The sequence below is a fragment of the Pteronotus mesoamericanus genome, unplaced genomic scaffold (genome assembly GCF_021234165.1).
Source record: "Pteronotus mesoamericanus isolate MK-2021 breed Mesoamerican mustached bat unplaced genomic scaffold, CSHL_Meso_final contig_94, whole genome shotgun sequence".
Lineage (NCBI taxonomy): Eukaryota > Metazoa > Chordata > Mammalia > Chiroptera > Mormoopidae > Pteronotus > Pteronotus mesoamericanus.
The window spans coordinates 2728438-2752297 of record NW_026555285.1 but is presented as its reverse complement, the minus strand read 5'-3'; the positions used below and the strand labels follow the sequence as shown (position 1 = coordinate 2752297).

At 36.9% G+C, this 23860-nt stretch overlaps 1 protein-coding gene across 2 annotated transcripts in view; it reads left to right on the top strand.

The window, feature by feature from the left end:
* Window positions 1–23860, top strand: part of SETDB2 (SET domain bifurcated histone lysine methyltransferase 2) — a 111591-nt gene that overhangs the window by 46230 nt on the left and 41501 nt on the right. Inside the window, exons 6-12 of one of the 2 annotated variants that reach the window (XM_054586327.1) lie at window positions 6452–7015; window positions 12056–12172; window positions 13479–13648; window positions 15577–15796; window positions 16315–16414; window positions 18010–18103; window positions 21118–21455. In XM_054586327.1, the coding sequence (XP_054442302.1) occupies window positions 6452–7015; window positions 12056–12172; window positions 13479–13648; window positions 15577–15796; window positions 16315–16414; window positions 18010–18103; window positions 21118–21455 (1603 nt within the window). The remainder of the gene's footprint in view (window positions 1–6451; window positions 7016–12055; window positions 12173–13478; window positions 13649–15576; window positions 15797–16314; window positions 16415–18009; window positions 18104–21117; window positions 21456–23860) is intronic. The other variant, XM_054586330.1, reaches the window with a different exon arrangement.

Sequence of the window (23860 nt, the reverse complement as noted above, 5' to 3'; positions counted from 1 at the left end):
AATTGCAATCTGCATTAATTAAAATGTGTGTACCGCTTAGTACTATGACTGATTTCACAATGTCATTTCTCATTAAATGGAAACATTGTCTTGTAAAGCAGCAATTTTCAACCCGTGTGCTGCAAGAATTTTTAAAACATGTAATACCTGACTACTTATTTAGGAGCACAGTCCTCTTTTCCCTTAGATTGTCAAATAAAAAAAATGATAGCATTCTATACAACAATAGCCATCTGGTGTGAATGAATCAAAATTATACCTATTGTTTTTGTCAGATCAGCAAAAAATATATTTTTTGATGTGCCACACAATGTTAATAATTAGTTTATATGTCCCATGAGATGAAAAAAGTTGAAAATCGTTGCTGTAGAGAAATGGCAAATTCCAAACCTGGAGCATCATGTGACAAAAAGCAGAAACTCTATCCAAAACTACCAGTTGTGCTTAAAAGTTGTAGGAGTAAACTTCAAGGAACTGGCCAAAAACGCCACAATGTGAACACCAAAAGGAATAATCACTGTAATTAATTTAAACACATTAAACATATAAAAACCTATGAGGTTCATAATAATACTTTAAAAACCTGTCACTTCGGTAGTTTCTAGCATACAACCTATCATCATTCTGAATATTAGGAATTAAAAAGAATCAAGCATTTATCCTGCCTTTCCTATGCTAACCATATTTCACAATAACCTGAATTGATGAGGAAAATTTCTTCTTTATAAAAGAATTCCACCCAGAAGATTTGAGGAATGATAAAATAAAAGGATTGTTATTTTTAAAACCCCAGCCTTCAAAAAACAGTGGACTTACTAGGACAGTGCTCTCAAACTGTGGTGAGAACAGGTGTTTTTTTGTTGTTGTTGTTTTTTAGATACTCTTGTAAAATGCAATGAAATGCTGTGGCAATGCCAAATTGCTGTAAAAGTTTTTAAACTTTTGTAACTTTCAATTTTTTGTATTTATCATGAATTAGCAGCAACTAATTGGGTCTTGACACCACCACACCTTGAGTAGCACTGGCCTAGCCAGTGATCACAAGTAAAGAACAAACCTGTTAAGAGAAAAAATCATGAGGAGTTTTCAAATGGATGGATTAGGCTGAGAACAGCCTAATCCACTTACTGGTTGGCCAAAATATGTTACCTTTTTTCAGTAAAATAAAACATTTTTTTCATGTTCACTTGTAACTTTATCGATTTGGATATTTTGAGGATGTCGCCTATCTCCTACTATTGGCTTCTAGTGGGTAGAGACCAGGGGTGCTGCTAAACATCCTCCAATGCATAAAATAGCCCCAAAGCAAAGGATTATTTGGCCAGAATATCAATAGTACCAAGAAACTTCACAAACCACTTTTTTTTAAGATTTTATTTATTTATTTTTAGAGTGGGGGTGGAGGGATTGAGAAAGATAGGGAGGAGAAACATCAATGTGTAGTTTCCTCTCATCTGCCCCCTACTGGGGACCTCGCCCACAACCCAGACATGTGCCCTGAGAATCAAACCGGTGACCCTTTGGTTTGCAGACCAGCACTCAATCCACTGAGCTACACCAGCCAGGGCCGCAAATCACTTTTGACATGTGTAGTCAGTCACAGCACCTCATACATTACACAGATCTATTTTTGCATTTCAGTTGAGTTTGTACCTTTCTTGAAGTAATAAAGTATAATACGCCAAAAATGTTGCGGATCTTCTTTCATCTTCAATCTTAAAATGGCTGCACAAAAATTCACCAATTTTGATGTTTTCTTTTAATGCGCACTGATACGACATTTGTCACAATATGATAAAGTTGTTTCAAATGAAGTTAATGACAACTAAGCACTACTAGACCCATCATAAAAAAAAAAAACTTAACAGACTTTTTGAATAATCCAATACAGATCTTAGCATCGCTAAAAGTCAATGATCAGACATGGTATGCCACCTTATTTGACTCAATAGGAGTTTATAGCACCACCTATGAATTACTACACACCTCCAGCGCTACCAAAATTGAACCTGAATATAATGAAGCTTGTATAACTGACTCCTAAATTTATCAGGAATGCAAAGGATAGAGGAATGAGTTAAATGACACCACCACAAAAAAGACATCAGTCATATTCCACAAAGAGGGAAATGATAAAGGAATAATGACACAATTTAGTCACCTTCGACAAACATGTCATAAAATGAAGAAGTGCTGTTTTAAGATTAAAGAGACATAAAAGACACCATAATGAAATACAATGTGTGAGACTCGTTTGAGTTCTGATTCAAACTAATTTAAGAGAATCAGGGAAACATGAAAATGGACCATTGAGATTATATATTTTTAAAAAGCCTTAATTGTTAAAAATGCATGCTAATTTATTTCAGATAAAAAAAAGATGTAATGTCTAGGATTTGCTTTAAAACACTCCAGTATTTTTCAGGATGGGGCAAGAGGTGGGGAGAATAGATTAAACAAAATAGGCAAAAGGTTGATAATTATCAAAGTTTGGTATTGTGCCAAAGATAAGCAAGGACTTTATTTAAAGCAGTGAAAACAGATTTTACTAAGTATCTGCTGATGATAGGGGAAAGAGCTGAGCTCCATTCCAATTTATGTTGCTGAGATGATTGGAGTTTTAAAGGGGAATAAAGGAAGAAGAGCAGGCATTCAAGTGTAAAATTACGAAGAGTGAATATCCTTGAGGCCAGCTGTGTGTGCTACCTGGCAGTTATCAAAAATTAGGATTCTGTTCTCTCACAGATACTAGAAGATGGAGGCCCTATCCTTCCTTATGATTATTGCCTTTCAAAGAAATGGCATTGAGTTCCTTGAGAAACACATCACCCCAACTGTGCCTCATCTCCAGCTTCTACGTGTAAATAATAAACTATTCAACCTTTCCACTCAAAAAAAGAAAAAACTGAATTATAGGAGATACATATACCTCTCAGAGGGAAAGGAGAATGATTCACAATTGTAAGCCCTTTTAGTAAATGCTCTAAGAACAGAAGGTCAGGGGTTTATCTTCGGGTGTTGGCTAGAGGAAACAGTATATTCTTCTGGCAACCTTGAGGTTTCTCAGGCAGGCATTTTATTGGGGAGCAGGGGTCATTTGAGAGACTTTGTCTTATGCTGCTAGAAGCCTTGCTAGAGTTTGGTTGTTTCTTAGTGCAGAGGTTTGACAGAGTTGTGCCAAGTTCTGCAGTTCTCACAAGTGCATGGAAGTCCAATATATGTCTTTTCTTTTGAGAAAATAATACTTTTTTGTGTATTTTGAACGTGTTATTAATAAAAAGTTATTTTTAAATGTATATTCCTGTTGACCTAGTAGTTCCTCTTAAAGGAATGTATACTAAGGTAATGATCAGGAATTTGGTCAAGGGTTTACGTGTAAAGATATTTACCAAAGTAGTAACAGAGCCCTGGGCCAGTTGGTCAGTTGGGTGGAGCATTGTCCCGATGCTCCAGGGTTGCAGGTTCAATTCCTCCTTCGGTCATATACAGGAATTAACCAGTGAGTGCATGGATGGGTGGAGCAAGGGGTGGATGTTTCTCTGTTTCTCTTTCTCCTTTCCTCTCTCAAATCAATAAATAAAAATTTAAGTAATAACAGAAAAATGGGAAACAAATGTATCCAACATTAAAAAACATAAATTTCACTCTGGCTGTTGTGGCTAAGTGGATTGAGTGCCAATTTAGGAAACAAAGGGTCACCTGTTTGAGTCCCAGTCAGGTCACATGCCTGGGTTGCAGGCCAGGTCCCCAGTAGGGGGCGTGTGAGAGGCAACCACACATTAGTGTTTCTCTCCCTCCCTTCCCCTCTTTCTAAAAATAAATAAATAAAATCTTTTTTAAAAAAGACATAAATTTCTATCGTTTAGACTATTAGATTGTCAGAAATTCAGCAGCATCAAGAGCCATTGATTGATGAGGTTGTGGAAGCAGGCACTCATAAATTGCTATAGAGGCCAATCCCAAGGAGAGTAATTTGGCAATCTTAACAAAATTACTAATCCATTTGCCCTGTGATCTAGTGCTTCCACTTCTGGTAATGTATTCTGTAGTGATATCTTTACATGTATGGAAAGGCTATGTACAAGGTTATCACATAATGATTTATAATAGCAAAAGATTGGAAACAATAAAGAATGAATTGCGAAATTTATTCAGAGGGTTACTATACAGCTGGAAAAACGGAAGAGACACCTCCTATCTATACATTCAATATGGTAGCTGCACATGGCTATTTAAATTTGAATTAATCAAAATTAAATAAAATTTAAAATTCAGTTCTTTAGTTGCACTAGCCACATTTAAAAGTACTCAGTAGCCACATGTAGCTAATGGCTACCTGGTTGAATAGCACAAATATTGAATATACCCACTGGTGCAGAAAGTTCTGTTGAATAGTGCTGCTTTGTGTAGTGAGTATAATATCATCCCTAAAATACATGTATTACTTTTATAATAAAGACACCTAAATATAGAAAATATTATGTAAAACAAAACTGAGGTTCTTTGTGAAAAAGTAAAACCTGAGTTCCCAATATATATGGAAGCTTTTCACAGATTTTTTTTTTTCTTAAAATGAGTAACTGCCCCATTTTCTCCTGTCAGTTTACCATTTTCAGATGGATCATTATGATGCTACCTGAATTACATATGGAAAAAATTTAATTGGTAACAGTGGTTGAAGGCAAACACTCTGTAAAGGATTCTTGATGAATGAATTATTTTTTGGCTAGCCTTTACTGTTCTTTGCAGGCAGAAGGCTTGAATCAAGCATGCCTGAAGATGTAACCTTCCTCACCTATTTATTGAGTTCATGCTTTAAATAACTCTAAATTTGCTAGGTGCCATAGCAGAATGATACAGCTATAATCACAGCTCTCTGGAATAGTCTGAAATTAGGTTTTGATATGATTTTTTAAAAAAAAGATACTTGTTCTTTGTTCCAGTGCCTGGCACATAACTACTAAAACCTTTGGAACCTCCTAAATGAGAAGGATATCTTTGACATGCTAATAAAATGACTCTTGGTGAGACTCTCCTAGTTAGCTTCAGGATGGGGTTTTGTTGCCAGAAAGACTAAATAAACCTTGATTAGAAGCTTAAAACTTTCAGCCCTTCATTTCTTTTTCTTTTTTTTTTTTTGTATTATTATTATTATTCTTTTTTCTTTTCAAGCATTTCTTTCTTTCTTTATTTTTTTTTAAATACATTTGTCTCTGCCTCCCCCACACCACTTTCCCTTGCCCCCTCCTTCCTTCCCTCCCTCAGCTCTTCCCCTTTGGTTTTGTCCATGAGTCCTTGCTATACGTTCCTTGACTTTCCCCTTCCCTTCCCTTTCCCTGCCCCCACCTCCCTCCTTCCCTCTTGTCTCTGTTGATTTCTTTTCCTTTCAGTTTTGCTGGTCATATTTTCCTTGCATCTTTGTATTGTTAGTTAGGTTCCACTTATAGGTGAGATCATATGGTATTTGTCTTTTGCCCCCTGGCTTATTTCGCTTAGCATAATGCTCTCCAGTTCCAACCATGCTGTCGCGAAGTTTAGTAGTTCTTTTTTCCTTTCTGCTGTGTAGTATTCCATTGTGTATATGTATCATAATTTTTTGATCCAATCATCTATCTACTTATGAACATTTAGGTTGCTTCCAACACTTGGCTATTGTAAATTGTGCTGCTATGAACATTGGGGTGTATAGGTTCTTTTGTATTGTCAGCCCTTCATTTCAACCTCCAGGGAGGAGAGAAGGGCTAGAGAGTTAGATAATCACCAGCAGTCAGTGATTTAATCAAGCATACTTATATAATGGAACCTCTATAAAAACCTCTAAACAACAGGGTTCTGGAAGCTTCCTGGTTGAATACTTAGAGATGCTACGAGGGTGACACACATAGAGAGGGCATTCCATGACACTTCCTGCTTGTCTTGCCCTATACATCACTTCCATTTGTCTGTTCTGAGTTCCATCTTTCATTATAAATCAGTAATAGTAATTAAAGTGTTCTGTGAGTCTTTCTACAAATTATCAAACCTGAAGGAGGGGGATTGTGGGGACCTCAGGGTCAGTCAGAAGTATTGGTGCCCAGGACTTGTATTTTGTATCTGAAATGGGAACAGTCTTGTGGGACCGAACCCTTTAACTTGTGGGATCTGATACTGACTTGGGATAGAGAGTGTCAGAATTGAACTGAATTACTGGACTCCCAGTTGGAGATGTGTTGTAAAAAAAACACCACATACTTGATTTCTGGAGAGGGGAAAAGACCCTCAAGACAAGACCTTCGAGGCATACCCTTACATAGCTGCAGAACATATTATGATGTTTATTTCAGCATCTGGCTTATTTTTGTATTGTCTAAGAAAATGTTAGAACTAATTGCCACCTTAGTGTGCAGTGTATTTTTAAATGGGGAGTTGTACTATAAATTTGAGATACTAATAAGTAATTAATTTTAAACAGCACTACAAAAAATAAGGAATCTTCCCTTCTGGAAAATAAAATTGTGGACTTTAGAGAAGAAGACTCCTCTTTGAATTTATCTTACCAAAGTCATGACTGCTCTGGTGCCTGTCTGATGAAAATGCCACTAACCTTCAAGGGAGAAAACCCTCTGCAGCTACCAATTACATGCCACTTCCAAAGACGACATGCAAAGACAAATTCTCATTCTTCAGCACTCCATGTGAGTTATAAAACCCCTTGTGGAAGGAGTCTGCGAAACATGGAGGAAGTTTTTCGTTACCTGCTTGAGACAGAGTGTAACTTTTTATATACAGATAACTTTTCTTTCAATACCTATGTTCAGTTGACTCGGAATTACCCAAAGCAAGAAGAAATTGTTTCTGATCTGGATATTAGCAATGGAGTGGAATTGGTGCCCATTTCTTTCTGTAATGAAATTGACAATAGAAAGCTTCCACACTTTAAGTACAGAAAGACTATGTGGCCAAGAGCGTATTATCTAAGCAGCTTTTCCAACATGTTTACTGATTCATGTGACTGCTCTGAGGGATGCATAGACATGTGAGTAGAATACTATGGCATTTCAAAAAATCTTCTGAATGCAGGGGTACTTGTTAAGTCCTGCTGTGTTGGGATCAATTTGTCTGTCTATCTAAAACTGTTCACTAAGAATCTAAAATGGAAAGATGCACTCTCTCACTAGCAATGGGAAAGAAAACTTTTCACTGATTTTACAGTAATTTTAGAATTATTTCCTCCAAGTATTTTTTTTAAATATGTTTATTGATTTGAGAGAGACAGAGAGACATGACAAACATTGATTAGTTGCCTCTTGTACATGTCCTGACTGGAGATCAAACCCTCAACCTATCTGTGTGCCCTGACCAGGAATAGAACCCCAGCCTTTTGGTGTACAGGATGATGCTCCAACCGAGCTACACCAGCCCGGGGGATGAGTATTTCTTTAAGCTAGTATCATAATCATAACAGCAGCAATTACAGTTAATGCCATGGGACAGGGCCAGACACTATAACAGTTGCTTTACATACAGTTTCTTATTTAATTCTCACAAAACTCTTTGAGGTAGTAATATTATTCCCATGTTACAGAAGAGGAAACCAAGAAGCTAATTGTAAGATCATAGGGCAAACAAATTGAAGAGCTGCAATTTGAACCCATGCTGTGCTCTTAACCACTATGGTATATGTTGTGGTTTACTTCTACAAATCATTTCCTTGCTATTTTTTAGAAAGTTAATGGTGCTTATAGTTAATACTCTCTTGATTATAACATTGATATTCCATAAAAAGTGAAAACATGTTTAATATTTTAGGACTTTCAGACCATTTTAAGAGTGTATAATATACAGATTTTTGTACGTATGCGTATATAGAGTGGAGTTGCATTATAGGTACATTTAATTTAATGCAAATTTAGCTTTCTATACTAGGCAAAAGAATGAGAGAGATAAAAATAAATAAATGGTATGGATAGTAGTTTTCACCACACTGTTGGAATGTGAGGTGAGATATGTAAATCTGCTGTTAGATCACTGTGGCTCAGTTCCTTTGGCTTGTCATAGAGGAAACCTGTCACTGTACCAAGTTTAATTCTGTTTAAAAATAAGTTTGTTTGTTTTTTTAAAACTTTGCCTCTAAGTATAACCCCACTGTATGTGGCCAAGCTCAATCTCTTTCAGTGCTGGAGGAAAAAAATGACTGTGGACAGTGTTTACTTTATAGTCAGTTTTAGGATTTGTTTTTTTTTTTAAAGAATAATTTGACTATATGTAATTTTAGAACATACAGGTGTAAACCCCATAAAATGTATGATTTCAGACAGTCACAGCATGCAAAGACAACAGTTAGGACCCCGAAGCCAGGTTGAATCCCATCAAATGGGAGAATTCACATCTGAAGAATCAGAGGCAAATGTAGAATCTGATTGAAAGGTAATTTACAATAGATATATTTAAAATTTCCAAAGAGCTAAAATACTAGCATCCATGAAACAAGAAAAGGAGATTATTTTTATAAAAGGGGCATATATGAAGAAGAACCATTTGGAGATACAGGAAATAAAACATACGGTAATTGAGATAAAAATATGAAATAGATGCATTAAATGTTAGCATTGGTATAGCTGGAGAAAGAATTAGTGAATTGGATGGCAAAAACTAGGAACTCTCAAAATGCAAAGAGATAAAGATATGTGAAAAGTAACTTACAGGTTAAAAAATATGGAGGAGAAACTGTAATATTCACCTGCAGTGAAGAAAAGAGCACCATTCAAAGACAACAGCTGAGCCCTGCCCGGTGTGTCTTGGTTGGTTGGAGTGTCGTCCCCTAAACCAAAAGATTATAGGTTCAATTCCCAGTAAGGACACATACCTTGGTTGTGGGTTTGATCCCCACTCAGGGCACAAACAGGAGGCAACCATTGATATTTCTCTCTCACATCCGTATTTCTCTCTCTCTCTCTCTCTCTCTTTCTCTCTCTCTCTGTCTCTTTCTCTGTGTCCCTCTCCCCCTTGCTCTCTTTATAAAAGCAATGAAAAAATGAGAGAGGTTAAAAAAAAGAGATAATAGCTGAGAATTTTCCAGAGTTGAGAAAAGACTGGAATCCTCTGAGTGAAAGAGCCTGCTAAGTACTAAGAAGGGAAAATAAGATAAATCTAAATATATTGGTGCGACTTAAAAAGTATCTAGGGTAAAGAGTAATTTCAGACACTCAGAAAAGAGGAAAAAGAGCCTGATAACACACTTTGCATCAGATAATAATACAACCATAGAAGTATATTAACTTAAAATACTGAAGAAAAACAAATTAAAACTAGAATTTCATACCAAGCCAGTCAGTTGTTTGACAGGGACAGTAGGGTGTGCAAGCAATTGCACAGCACTAGAAGAGGTGCATATGTACTTTCCCGCAATAGTACTTTTAAGCATATTTAGAGCATTGTTTTCCAAGCTATAGGTTTAGTGGGATATAAAATCATTTAAGGGGTTGTAACTAGCATTTTTAAAATTAAATAGTACAAAAGTGGACCCAAGTATGTCACATACAATAAGGGTCAAGTTTCATGCTACTGTTGTTTCAGTTTATACACATGTACACACATATAAATATGTGTGCTTGTACAGGATCCTGAAAAAAATGTATTTTCTACTGTGGATCATAGTAAAAAAATATTTGAAAGCTACTATTCTAGTGATGCTTACACATGTGCATAAGAATAGGATGTTCATTGAAAACTTGAATCAATTAAATAACGCAATTGTATATCTAAATGCTGTGGAAACATTTGAAGGAATTAACTATTTGAATATAACATGGATTGGGTCTCAAAAACATAATATTAAAAGAAAAAGCAAGTAAATAGAGTAAATTTTTTAAAGATGATTATATAAACAGTGTACAAAGTCTTTCCAAAAACTGTCCATTCATATAATATGAAAAATACATTTATTGAAGAGTATACAATATACAAGAAACATCGCACATAAGACAGTGATGCCTCAGTCCCCTTCTAAGTAGGCATCTCAGGACCTCACACAGTTCTCCCAATCACCATCAGCTACCTGGTCATATTTTCCTGAATCTCACTGATAGTATGAAATCTCTCCCCTTTCAAAGGTAATTTTAGTTTTGGGAAAAGCCAAAGTCACGGGATGCCAAATCTGGGCTATAGGGGGTGATTTGACATTTCTCCAAAAAACTCTGCATGGGACATGATGCATGCGCAGATTCATTGTCATGATGAAGCTGTCAGTCGCCAGTTGGCCATAGCTGCAGCTGTTTTTATCATATTGCACATTGAGGTAGTACTCCTTATTAACTGTTGGGCCTAGGGGTGTGTACTCATGATGGACAACACCCTCCCAATCAAAAAACACAGTTAGCATGGTCTTGATCTTGCTGTGACTTTGCCATGCCTTTTTTGAGCGCAGAGAACCAGGCGACTTCCTTTGGGACGACTGGACCTTCGTTTCCAGATCATAGCCATAGATCCACAATTCATTTCCTGTTACGACCTTTTTGAGGAAATCTGGTTCATTGGTAGTGGTTTGAATCAAGTCATTAGCAATTGCAGTATGATGTTCCTTCTGCTCTGGTAGCAGAAGCTGAGGAATGAATTTTGCCACAACACATGTCATACAAGATCCTTTGTCAAAATCTCAGACACAGTAGTTTTTGGAATCCCCAGATCAGCTTCTTGTTCTTATACTGTCAGTCGCTGATCTTTGTTAATCGCAGCCCATACATATTCAACATTCTCAGGTATTCTGCTTGTTGCAGGCCTTCCAGAATGTGGATCACTTTCAACAGGTTCTCAACCATCTTTGAAATGTTTGTGCCACACTTTTAGCTGTGCTGCACTCATTGCATTGTCCCCGAGAGCGTTCTGAATCATCCAGATAGTTTACGCGGAGGGAATGTTCAAGCTTAATGCAAAATATGATGCAGATTTGTTGCTTAATGCAACAGCCACACAGTACACATGGGCACTCAACAGCATCTAACACCCACACTGACTAGTACAGTGAAGTCGTCATTGTTCACCTCATGTGCATTCCAGTCTATTTTCCTTGGCTGCCAGGTTATAGCAATGTCATATGAATGGTTCTTGTTATATTAACAATGGCTGGACTTTTTCTGGACATAGTATATATTTTAAATGATACACATAGGGAAAAGAAGGACTAGACAAAAAGACAGGTAGAAATATGAGTCTTTATTACATTATTTGTATTTTTCTGTACTTTTAAATTTGGCAAGCAAAACCATATCAAAACAACTTTACATTTCTGCATCTGTAATAGAATCCAAATGAAATTTTTATTTATTCTGTTGCAAATAGTAGTCACCTCTTTTATGCATGTATTATGTATATACAGAAAAATACAGAAAAGAATCATCAACAAAGAGACCTCAGAGTAACTTGTTGAACAAAGGAGATAGATCCAGAGATTTTAACCAACTCATCAGTAGTTACATATCCAATTTACAACTGAGATAACCCAGGTTCCTTACTCCCTATCAAGTTATAAGTTTCTGTCATGTTAAACAATCAAATAGAGGGGGGAAAGATTATGGTTGCATGTTTCTTGTTTAGTAACATTATAAAAAAATAAATTTAGTAAGCAGATATCCAGTGTCAACTTACCCAATCTGCTTTTGTGTCATTGGAAAGAAAGATAATTTAAGACATCTGCAAAACTATGTACACCTTTTTGAGTTTGACACATGTAAGTTTATTCATTGTAGGAAGTGAGTTGACCTAGGAGAATATTCACAAACAAGCTTCTGCTGAAAGGGAAATGAAAGGAGTTCATTTTGAAAAGTTAAAGAAAACTCATGGTTATGTATTTATTTCATGAGTGAATAAAGGTAGAGAGCAGTTCATAATTATTTATAAACTTGGTAAATAATCTTCAAGGAGGTCTATCTAGGGAAAAAGTTCAGCTGTTCATGAGGCAAATGACTATCCTATATACAATTACATCCTTCACTATATCATTTACACTTCAATCAAGTCTCTTTACTTAAGCTGGTGCTTTTTTAATTCTCACTTCTCCCTTTATTGCTTTCCTTTGTAGAACAAAATGTGCATGTCTTCAAATGACAGCAAGGAATGCTGAGATTTGCCCCATATCAAGAGATAAAATAACCATTGGATATAAATATAAAAGACTACAGAGACACATACCAACTGGGTAAGATACCTTGAGGATTTGTTTCAGAATGTTTGTGTCTTTGAAGGTGGGTTCTTTATTATTGTACCTGTAATCTTACAGATATTAAATACTAATTTTTTAATCTAAATTAAGGATTTTTTTTTTGAACCTGTGTGTTGTTCTTGGCAATGGAAGTCAGTGACCACAAACGTATCATGCAGAGTGTGCATGAACTGCATGCTCATGTGTTTTGAATCTGGTCCTTGCCCTCTAGAGCTAGCCTTCTTTGGGAAGCCATTTCTCCTTAAGAAGCATCCTGTGCAAAGCTCTTCTAAGAACTGGGCATTTTCAACCCTCCAAGATTGTTATTAAAAAACAAACAAATAGAACATTTTTTTTTCTAGACATTCCTTTCCCATTTTCTTCTTAGACTTTCCTAGACATTTTTAAAGAGATAATATTTAGTATGTGCCAGGTATTGTCCCAAGCACCTTGTAAATGTTGACTCATTTAAACATCACAGAACAATCCTGTGATATTTTATATATAAAATCGGGAGCTTCAGGTCAAGATGGAGTTGTAGGCAGACAGGCTCGCATCTTTGCACAATCACATTAAAATTACAACTAAAATATAAAACAACCATCACTCAGAACCATCAGAAATTGAGTTGAATGGAAGTGTGACAACTACAGAATTAAAGAAATCACATCCATCCAGACTGGTAGGAGGAGCGCAAACGTGGAAAGGGGTGGTCTCTCACCAGTGGTGTGGTGGATAAATATTTGGGAAAGATGTCGTGGGAGTGAGTAGGCACAGCCCCACACCAGGCCTCCCCTACCCAGGTTCCAGTGCCATGAAAATAAGACCCCACACCGTCTGCCTGCAAAAGCCAACAAGGATTGAATCAGCGGAAGAAGCTGCTGGAGGCACAAACAATTCCTCTTAACCCACACACGAACTCACTTACTGAGACTCACTCCCTCTGAGCTCCAGTGCTGGGGTGGCAGCTTGAAAGGCACCAGTGGCATACTGGGAGAGGCTGAAGTGTCTGACATTGGGGCGAGCAGAAGGCATTGTCCCTTTTCTGAGCTCTCCCCAGGCAGAGCCACAGAGCCAGCAGGGTGGTACCATATTTGACTCCATCAACCTAGCTAACACTGTTTCACTCTCCACAGAGATCCCCAGAGATCCCCAGAGACTCCCTGCATCCAACTTACGGGCCCACCCATGCTGCTTTTCCAGATGAATGGCTGCATCACAACTTCCTAAATATTATCCAAACAAGCAACAGCTGTCCTGATAAAATACCTGATTGATTTTCTCTTATATATTTTATTGACAGCATTTATGAATGTAGCTTATTGTGCAAGTGTAGTAGACAAATGTGTCAAAATCGAGTTGTTCAGCATGGACCTCAAGTGAGGCTACAGGTGTTCAAAACTGAGAAGAAGGGATGGGGAGTACGCTGCCTGGATGACATTGACAGAGGGACATTTGTTTGTACTTACTCAGGTAAAGCAAAGGTTTATTTTCAAATGACTGTATCTGTAGTTCTGAATCTTCATTTTACTAGTTAGCGCCATTGACATCTTATAACAGGACAAGAGTAACAATATAGAGGAGGAGCATCAGAGGAAAGAAGTGACTGGGAACTTGAATACTGAAGGGATGAGATAATTTAGGAGGTGATATTCTAGAAAAGAAAGGCTCAGAAATAAAATTTGAGTAATTTTGTGAGGCACTTATTTTTTTTTTTTTTTTTTGTCTTCATGGGTACAGATGCTTTGGTGTAAGATAAGAAAACTTTTTAAATAGGAAAACTAAATTACTAAATTATCAATCAAAGACTACCTTATTCAATGTTTTGAGCTATTAGAATTTAATAAGGTGCCCTGACTGATGTAGCTCAATTAGTTGGGCATCATCCTACAAAGTGAAGCATTGCCAGTTCAACTCCTGATCAGACACATGCCTGAGTTGCAGCCAGTGTCTGGTTGGAACCCATGCAAGAGGCAACTGATCAATGTTTTTCTCCTTTCTCCCTCCCCCTCGGTAAAAATAAATATATAAAATATTTTTTAAAAGGATTTAATAAGGTAATTTTCTAATAAATACCTGTGTGTAGTGATCCAGACATTAACTTAGGCAGCACACTACTTTTGAGAGTCTCAAGAGTTTCCCGCATTCTGAACAAGACTTTGCAACCATTGTGTTACAGTTGTAGAGTTACTGATTATTTAGGGCAATGGCCCCCAGGCCAGACGTGTCAGTCTCCAACAATCTTAACCATTTACTTCAGAGTGTCAAGCAAAGTTCCTCATTCTCTATCTTTACCAGGAAATGAGGGTTGAGGAAATATGGCGCTACTAGAGCCAGCCTAAAGGTAATGTGCTGGTCTAAGTCTTTGAGCTAGGTAGCAGGGACCAGAGTAACTAACCCTCCTCATTTGAATTTCCTGGTTCACTTCACTGAGAGCAAGAATTATCAGAATTCAAAACAGTCACACTTGGATCCCTGCCACATATCACTTACTTGCCTAGACGGTCATCTCTTATATTTGTCAAAATAACTCTTTGATGAAAGTCAGATGCCTATAAATTGCCGAATACTGTGTAGGAAGTATTGCCTTTATCTGCATTGCTAGAAAATGGAACTAAGGTATCTCTGATCCAGCTGCCAACTTTGGCTTGGTAACTGTAATTTTGACTCCCTTGGGGAAGGAAAAAATGGCTACGCTTTAAGATTTTGCCCTAGCTGTGGTGGCTCAGTGGATTGAGTGCCAGCCTGTTAGCCAAAGGGTGACTGGTATGATTCCCAGTCAGGGCACATGCCTGGGTTTCAGGCTAGGTCCCCAATGGGGGGCATGCAGGAGGCAACCATGCATTGATGTTTCTCTCCCTCTCTCCTTCCCTTCCTTTCTCTCTAAAAATAAAAAAATAAATTAAAAAAATAAACTAAGATTTTAATGTTACCCTAGGACTAAATATGAGAACAATAGATACATATCACCACAGATTTAAATGTCATTTCTGAAAACAGTATTGGTTTTAAGTGATAAGCTCTTTTATCTAGACACCAAAACTTCAGTGTTAAGACTAGATTTCAATTCTATAATTTTCTAAAATACCTTCTGATCTATGTTTTTGTGTAATATTATTGTAGCTAAATCTCTTCCCTTTCATGTTATACCAAAATAGACAAGTGCTTTTTTTAAATGTCCTATACTTTTTCATATACTGGCAAGACATGAAATCTCTTCCTGGTCTTTTATTATTTCTTGCAGTAGTTCTCTAGGATGTTAATGTGTTTGTCTTCATTCTAGAAATAAGGTCCACCTCACAGAGTTCTTTAGTTACAGAGCAGAATAGAGATGCCCTTTTGTTGCTTAGCAATTACTACATTATTTTTTTGTCTTGTTAAACTCTTTTACTTTCTCTTAGGAAGATTACTAAGCAGGTCTAACACTGAGAAACCTGATGCTATTGATGAAAATAGAAAAGAAGAAAATACTATGAAAAATATGTTTTCAAAAAAGAGGAAAATAGAAGTTGCAGATTGTGAGGTTGAAGTTATTCCATTAGAATTGGAAACACATCCTAGAAATACTAAGACTGAAGAGTGTCCACTTAAGTTTAATAATAATCCAAAAAAGCCTATTACGTAAGTAAGATCTTAGGAATCCAGTCAAAAACTGATCTGTAATATTGGTCAAGTGTGGTTGTCCGTCCTTCCTTCCTTCTTTCCTTCCTTCCTTTTTTTCTTTCTTTTTTTTCTTTCCCCCGACTCCTGTATACTTCCTGTATATAAACGTGCTTCACAGTTGTAAGTTGAACACTGAGAAATCTGGGACATTTAGATTTTAAAATGTAGCCAACATACTTTATTTCCTCAGTAGTTTATTTCTGGAGTTTTACCTTTAAAAACTTGATGACTTTAATCAGGATCTTTATGGATGTACTTTGCAGTTTTATTTTCTCTCACCATTCTATTTCCAGTACTTTTCATCTATTTTCTTTTTTTAACATTTAAAAATATGATTGACTTTATCATATTCTCCTTTTCTGGTAGGGTTCAGGCATATATGTTATTACTTATATTAATTTCTGATGGATATTTCAGTAACATATTATCTATATTTCAAGGTCTAGTAAAGAGAATAACTTTTTTTTTCTTTTCAGAGATATGAAATGTAACAATATTTCAAGAATTCGTTATCATTCGGCCATTAGAACTCCAAAGGCCAAGATAGCCATTTTTCAACCTGATGGGAAAAAAATGGTAAAAACTGCTAAATGTAGATGGGGCCCTACTGAGAACATTAACTATTACTTCACCTTTCTATCTTTTACCTAGTTCAAATTGTTTGTGCTACTCAATAATGTGCAGGATTCCTTTTACTGTTTTGGAATGGGCGTGCTGTTGAAGTGTTAATGACCATGGTTTATTTACTGAGTATCCTCCATGGTGGTTGGCATGTTCCCAAACTTACACTTTTGAGGAGAATGTTGGTCATGATCTGATAGTGTGTTCCACTGAGACTGAGAGCTATTCAGTTGAGAATTTGTAGAAGCTAAAGTTTTTGAGTTGATGATAATCAGAACAATATTAAGAAAGAGGATGGAGTAATTTAGGTTGTGAGACACATGAAAAAGAAGAGATGCAACCTAATGAAAGGTCATCCAGAAAGCAACATTTTACATGATAGACTCTGGAGATACATTTTCAATCTGAACTGACAAGAATAACTAGTCAGAGACTGTAACCTAGAAGCAGAGAAACATGCAGCAAAGAGAGGCAAGCATAATGGTGGTTAACATTAGGGCTTTGATGAAAAATAAAAATTCTGCCCTGGGTGTTGGGCAAATTTCACCCTCTACCTACTAACCTAGAGCGGGAACCTCCTTAGTATCACATAACTGAAAAGATTGGGCCATGGTATCACACAGACCAACGTTTGACATTCAGCTCTACTGCTTATTAGCTGGGTGACATCACCTTGTCTTCATTTCTTTATCTGATAAATGAAGGTAATAGTATCTTAAGTCAGTTAAGAGGATTAAATGAGATAAACATCTGAAACCTGTTGTACCATGCTTAACACTTAGGAAGTGCTCAATAAATGTTGACCATTTAAGTACTTGAATAACAATAATGGTCAGCATTTCCTGAGCAGCTAGTGGAGTGCCATGCATTGTGCTAAGCAGATAACTCTTTTGAAAAGTTACTACCATTTTAAGTGACTGCAGTGTCTACAATGCGGAAAGATAGGCAACTTCTGCCCTGGCTGGTGTGACTCAATGGTTTGAGTGCTGTGAGTGCAGGTTTGCAAACCAAAATGTTGCCTGTTCGATTTCCCCAGTCAGGGCACATACCTGGGTTGCAGGCCAGGTCCCCAGTTGGGAGTGTGTGAGAGGCAACTGATCCGTGTTTCTTTCCCTCTCTTTCACCCTCCCATCCCCTCTTTCTAAAAATAATTTTTTTTTTTTTTTAAAGAGGCAACTTCTTTAACCTTTTTTTTTGGAAGTGAAAACTAGCCAGAGTATTTTTATCTTTGTACACCTTATACTTGAAGCCAAATTCATAGATTAAGGATACAGATGTGTTTGAATTTTATTTTGAATTTTAATGCCTAAAGAACATCTTGACTGTTTTTATAGTCTTTATACCTGTAGTTTACTAACATGTCTACAAGTAGAACACAGCCAGAAGGGCTCCATCACTCCCAAGTTTCCTATGATACCAGCTTTGAGGCTTTCAAAACTAATGTTGTAGCCACAGCCTGTGAAGACTGACACTTGATGAAAGGGCCTAACTGCTAAATTAAATTTTCTTTCCTGACCTAAAAAATAACATCTTCCTCGTTTTCTTTTAAGGGATTTTCTTCCTCAGAATCTGTCACTTCCGAAGGTAATGATGGATTTAAATCAACTCAAGTACATCTGACCTCTAAAGCCAAGGATATGGAAAGTAGGCATTGTTTAACTCTGTGCCTGCCTCTTCTGCTTTTTTGTCTGTCTTGCTCAATATCTGTGGTTTATTTTCTCACACTCCAAAACAAACATGCTGCATCCATCACAAAAGCTACTACTTCTCTAAATCAGATGCTGGCAAAACACTATGTACAGCTTGTGGGCCAAATCTAGACTACCACCTATTTATGTGTGTATGACCCACCATGAGCTAAGATTTTTTTTACCTTTTTAAGTAACTGATAAAAATGAGATGAATAATATTTGATGACACCTGGAAATTACATGAAATAATAATTTGTGTCTATAAAGTTTTATTGAAACATAGCCACACTCGTTCACCTATTGTCTCTACTTTAATGCTATAGCAGCAGAGTTAAATAATCATGACAGAGACGATATGGCCAAAAACAAGCCTAAAATATTTGCTATTTAGCCCTTTATACAAGTTTGCTGACCTCTCTTCTAGGTGCCACTAGTGATTTGACATATGGTAGGATGGAGTCGGGTGGACCACTCTTAGCCTGCATTGTCCATGGTATTACGTGTGGCTTTGAAAGCATTGTCCAAAGCAGCCATTTCCTCACTCTTTGTTGGGGGCCCTTTGAAAATAAAGACACAGCATTCTCCTGCAATATTCCAGCCAAAACTGCTGCTGGGGATGCTCAGCAAAAAGTGAAAATATTGTTACCCTGAGTGCTTATATTTCAGTGTTACCAGCCCTGCTATAATTAATATTACAACTCGACAAATCTAGGTTTTGGTACTTTTGCATTTCAGTATATTCATCAGTGGGGGGACATTGTTGAGAGGTGATCGCTTTTGAAGAACTGACCAGCCATTAGTTCTCCCTTTGAGTTTCCTTACATCTGCACTCCCAATCCCCTACCTGGTCTTAGAAGATGGAGATTGGAGGAAGCTCCTTGACTGAAAAGATCTATCAAGAAAAAGCATTTATGTATTATAATTAATTCACCATTGTAGGGGAGAAAAGAATCTCTTTCTCTACCCATCTTAGGTTGTCTGGCTGAGGCCCTAACAAAAAAAAAAAACCCAGTTTATTACTATGTATTACCATTACCATATGTGTTGTACATGTAACACTTAGGAGTATGGTAGTCCCCCCTTATCCACTGTTTCACATTCCAGTTCATAAGTTTTAAATTGCATGCCATTCTGAGTAGCATTATGAAATCTTACACTGTCCCCTTCCAGATCACCCAGGATATGAATCATCCCTTTATCCAGGTTATCCATGTTATATATGGAACTTGCCCGTTAGTCACTTAGTAGCCATTTCAGTGATCAGATTGTTGTGCTTTCGTGAATGTGTTCAAGTAACCGGTATGGTAGCCTAACGTTGCATCACAATGCCCATGTCATTCACCTCCTCTCATCATGTAGGCATTATATCATTTCATATCGTCACAAGAAGAAATAAGTATATTAAGATATTTTGAGAGAGAACACAGTCATATATAACTTTTATTACAGTAAATTGTTCCAATTGTTTGGTTTTATTATTGGTTATTGTTAAAATCTTACTATGCCCAATTTATAAATTAAACTTTATTATAGGTATGTATGTATAGGAAAAAACACAATATTTATGAGGTTCAGTGTTATCCACAGTTTCAGGCATCTACTAGGGGTCTTGGAATTTATCTCCCACAGATACCAGGGGACTGCTGTACTAAGATGAGTAACTCAGATTGGTGGCTTAGAATTCCAGCTTACCTAGAATCTTAACCAGAGAACAATAAATTTTTAGAGGCATATCAAGACGAAAGAAAAGGACCTTTAGTCTTTGGGGGTAGCAAATTGTGGGAAGGGAAATACGTGGGAACCAATGATAGATATAGGCTAGTTAGTAAAGTTAGTTATGTAGATTTCTCTGGTTCAGTCTCCAGGATGAGTAACTCTAGAGTTGTCTGATTAACAACCTCTAGAGTTGTCTGATTAACTCTAGATTAACTTTTGTCCTTCCTGGTAGGGTAAATTTATGTCCTGCTTTTAGGCAGATGGGGGAGGCAGAAAGCTTTTCCGGCATATGCTACTTAAATAATTGTTTTGTCAAAGAGGCATATTTTGGGATGACATATTTTGATTTCTTTCACCATTTTAATGCATGTAAACTGTAATGAGTACTGTTGCTTTTGGTTCTTTTGCCATTTTCATTGATTACTGCAATGTATATATAGCAGGCACTAAAAAAATTTAGTTATGTACTCTTAGGACTCACAAGTAATCTATGATTAAAGTGAGAATACATGTATGAATAGCAGCTTGCAATAGTAATGCTTAAATCAAGAACAGTGATTGTAGAGAAGTATAATTTCTTTATACCACTGAGGTGGCACAAGGCTTTGTAAAAGTAAATAAGTAAATGATTTTGCTTATTTCATTTGACATGAATTTCATACTTTTGAATATTCTAAAAATTATTTCTAAAATTGATGAACCAGTTCATCTTCTTCTAAGGTATTATTGTTTGTAAAATTGGGATTATTGAATTGTCATCTGGAAAAAACACTGAGGCTAATGTATACAAAGCCGATAGCAATACAGTTTTTGTAGAGGGTGACTTCAACAGGGTCTTGTTAGACCTTTCATTGGTGTCTTAAATGCCTACAGCATTCCCTACATACTGCTATTACAGCTACTTAGAATATATTTAAATGCAGATTCCAAAATTGAAGAGAAGTCAGTTTGTAGAGAGTAGAGATTAAATATGGTAACAGGACACAACATGTAGAGTCATTAAAAGACATTGTTATGTGGTAATAACATTTCTGGGTTTATTACCCCACTTCTCTATTGTGAGTCTGGTGAGTCCCTTAAACTCTCAGACACTCAAAGTTTTCATATATAAAATTGAAATACTGTCTGCTTTAACACATTGTAAGGATTAGTGGTAATTAAATCAGCTAGCATTTACTTAGTATTGTTAATCTCAGCAATATTGCTCAGCCAAGTATATTTCCTGACAATTCCTTCCAAAATGTTTACTAGTGTACACAAGCTCAAATCCAGTTAAAGATTCTGAAGACAAACTCCTGATTGAATTGGATGTGATAGATATAACTAAATGTAGAGAAGAAACTTCACCAGGGGGCAGATATAACCAAGCAACCACATTGGATAATCAGAATATTATGAAGGAGTTTGATGTTCAAATACTAAAGCCCCAAGAGAAAAAATCTCCAGCATGTCAAAACCAGCAAGTCTTTTGTGATAAAGAGTTGCCAAGTGAAACCAAAAATACTTCATCTGACTCTCTAAAATTCAATAAAGGAAATGTGTTTTTATTGGATGCCACAAAAGAAGGAAATGTGGGCCGCTTTCTTAATGTGAGTATATGGTCTTTTTTTTCCTGTGCTTCTTAACAAAATTATAAGAAAATATGAATAACAAATTCTAATGCCAGACTACCATGATTAGGATGTCATTTTTTTCCAGCTGTATGACCTTGGACATGTTACTTGACCTTATACCTTATTTTTTAATATATATATATATATATATATATGTATATAGATATGTGTGTATATGTATATATATATGAATTTGTGTGTGTGTATATATACACACACACACATATATATAAAAGAAATATATCTTATATTTATATATATCATATATATAATTGATTATGCTATTACAATTGTCCCCTTTATTTCTCCCCTTTATTTCCCTCTGCCCTGCACCCCCCTCCCACCAGCATTCCCTCCCCTTAGTCCATGTCCATGGTTACTGCATATAAGTTCTTTGGCTTCTCCATTTCCTATACTATTTTTAACCTCCCCCTGTCTATTTTGTACTTACTACTTATGCTTCTTATTCCCTGTACCGTGTCTCCCGTTCTTCCCTCCCCCTTCCCCTCTGATGTCCATTTCTATGGTTCTGTTCCTGTTCTAGTTTGCCTAGTTTGTTTTTGCTTTTGCTTTTTTTAGGCTCAGTTGTTGATACTTGTGAGTTTGTTGTCATTTTACTGTTCATAATTTTTGATTCTCTTTTTTTTTTTTGATAGGTCCCTTTAGCACTTCATTTAAAAAGGGCTTGGTGATGATGAACTCCTTTAACTTGACCTTATCTGGGAAGCACTTCATCTGCCCTTCCTTTCTAAATGATAGCTTTGCTGGATAGAGTAATCTTGGATGTAGGTCCTTGCCGTTCATGACTTTGAATACTTGTTGCCAGCCCCTTCTTGCCTGCAAGGTTTCTTTTGAGAAATCACCTGACAGTCTTATGGAAACTCCTTTGTAGGTAACTGTCTCCTTTCCTCTTGCTGCTTTTAAGATTCTCTTCTCATTTTTAATCTTGGGTAATGTAATTATGATATGCCTTGGTGCATGCTTCCATGGGTCCAACTTCCTTGGGACTCTCCGAGCCTCCTGGATCTCCTGGGAGTCTATTTCCTTGGCCAGGCTGGGGAAGTTTTCCTTCATTATTTGTTCACATAAGTTTGCAATTTCTTGCTCTTCCTCTTCTCCTTCTGGCACCCCTATGATTCGGATGTTGGAACATTTCAAGTCATCCCAGAGGTTCCTAAGCTTCTCCTCATTTCTTTGAATTCTTGTTTCTTCATTCTGTTCTCATTGAATGTTTATCTCTTCCTTCTGCTCCCAGTTGTTGATTTGAGTCCCAGTTTCCTTCCCTTCACTGTAGGTTCCCTGTATATTTTTCTTCATTTGGCTTTGCATAGCCTTCACTTTTTCCTCCATTTTGCAACCATACTCAAGCAATTCTGTGAGCATTCAGATTACCAGTGTTTTCAACTATGTATCTGATAGGTTGGTTATTTCTTCATCGCTTAGTTCTATTTTTGGATCTTTGATCTGGTCCTTCATTTGGGTCATATTTCTGTCTCAGCATGCGTGCTGCATTGGAAGAGGCAGAGCCTTAGGTTTTCGCCAGGGTGGGACAACCCACTTCACTGTGTTTTATGTGGGGGAGGGATCTGAGAAGGAACAATGCCGCTTGCTCAGCTCTCGGCAGGCTTTCAGTCACTTCCCCTGCTACCCACAAGCAAATTGGGCCCTTCTGGTGCTGATTCCCAAGTGGGTGCATTTGTGTATGTTCTAGGATCCTGTGGATCTCTCCAGCGGACTTTCCTGTGAGGCTGGGAGTTTCTTCTGCTGCCACAGCCCCCACAGTTTTTTTTTATAGCCAGAGGTTTTGAGGCTTTCTTTTCCCTCACTGGAACCCTGGACTGAGTGGTCTGTCTCACTCCCCAGCTATTTCTCCTGATTTATCCTCCTGCAAATGTGGTACCGCCCAGTATGCTAGCCACCACCTCCCCTGCTCAGTCCTCCAGCCGCTGCTTTGCCACACCTCCTCTTCACCCCAGCTGCCTGTCCCGGCCCCTCCTATGGGTCTGGATGAATGTTTTTTCTGTAACTCCTTGGCTGTTGGACTTCCATGCAGTTTGATTTTTCTGGCAGTTTTGGGTTTTTTTGTTTTTGAATTTGTTGTTGTCCTTCTTACAATTTTGTGAGAAGGCAACATGTATCTAACTACATGATACTTGTTGTTACATGATAATTTGACCAGAAGTCTTCATATCTTATTTCTGACCTTTATAATATTGGGATGATGATGATAACTGACTCATAAGATTAAATGAATTATTTATATTTTCTATAGTTCTTAAACAGTACTTGGCACATAGAAAACATTGCTTAAGAAAATGATATAAATGATATGTAAGAAAATTATTTACATTTATTGAAAGATTTTCAAGATTTGTTACTTC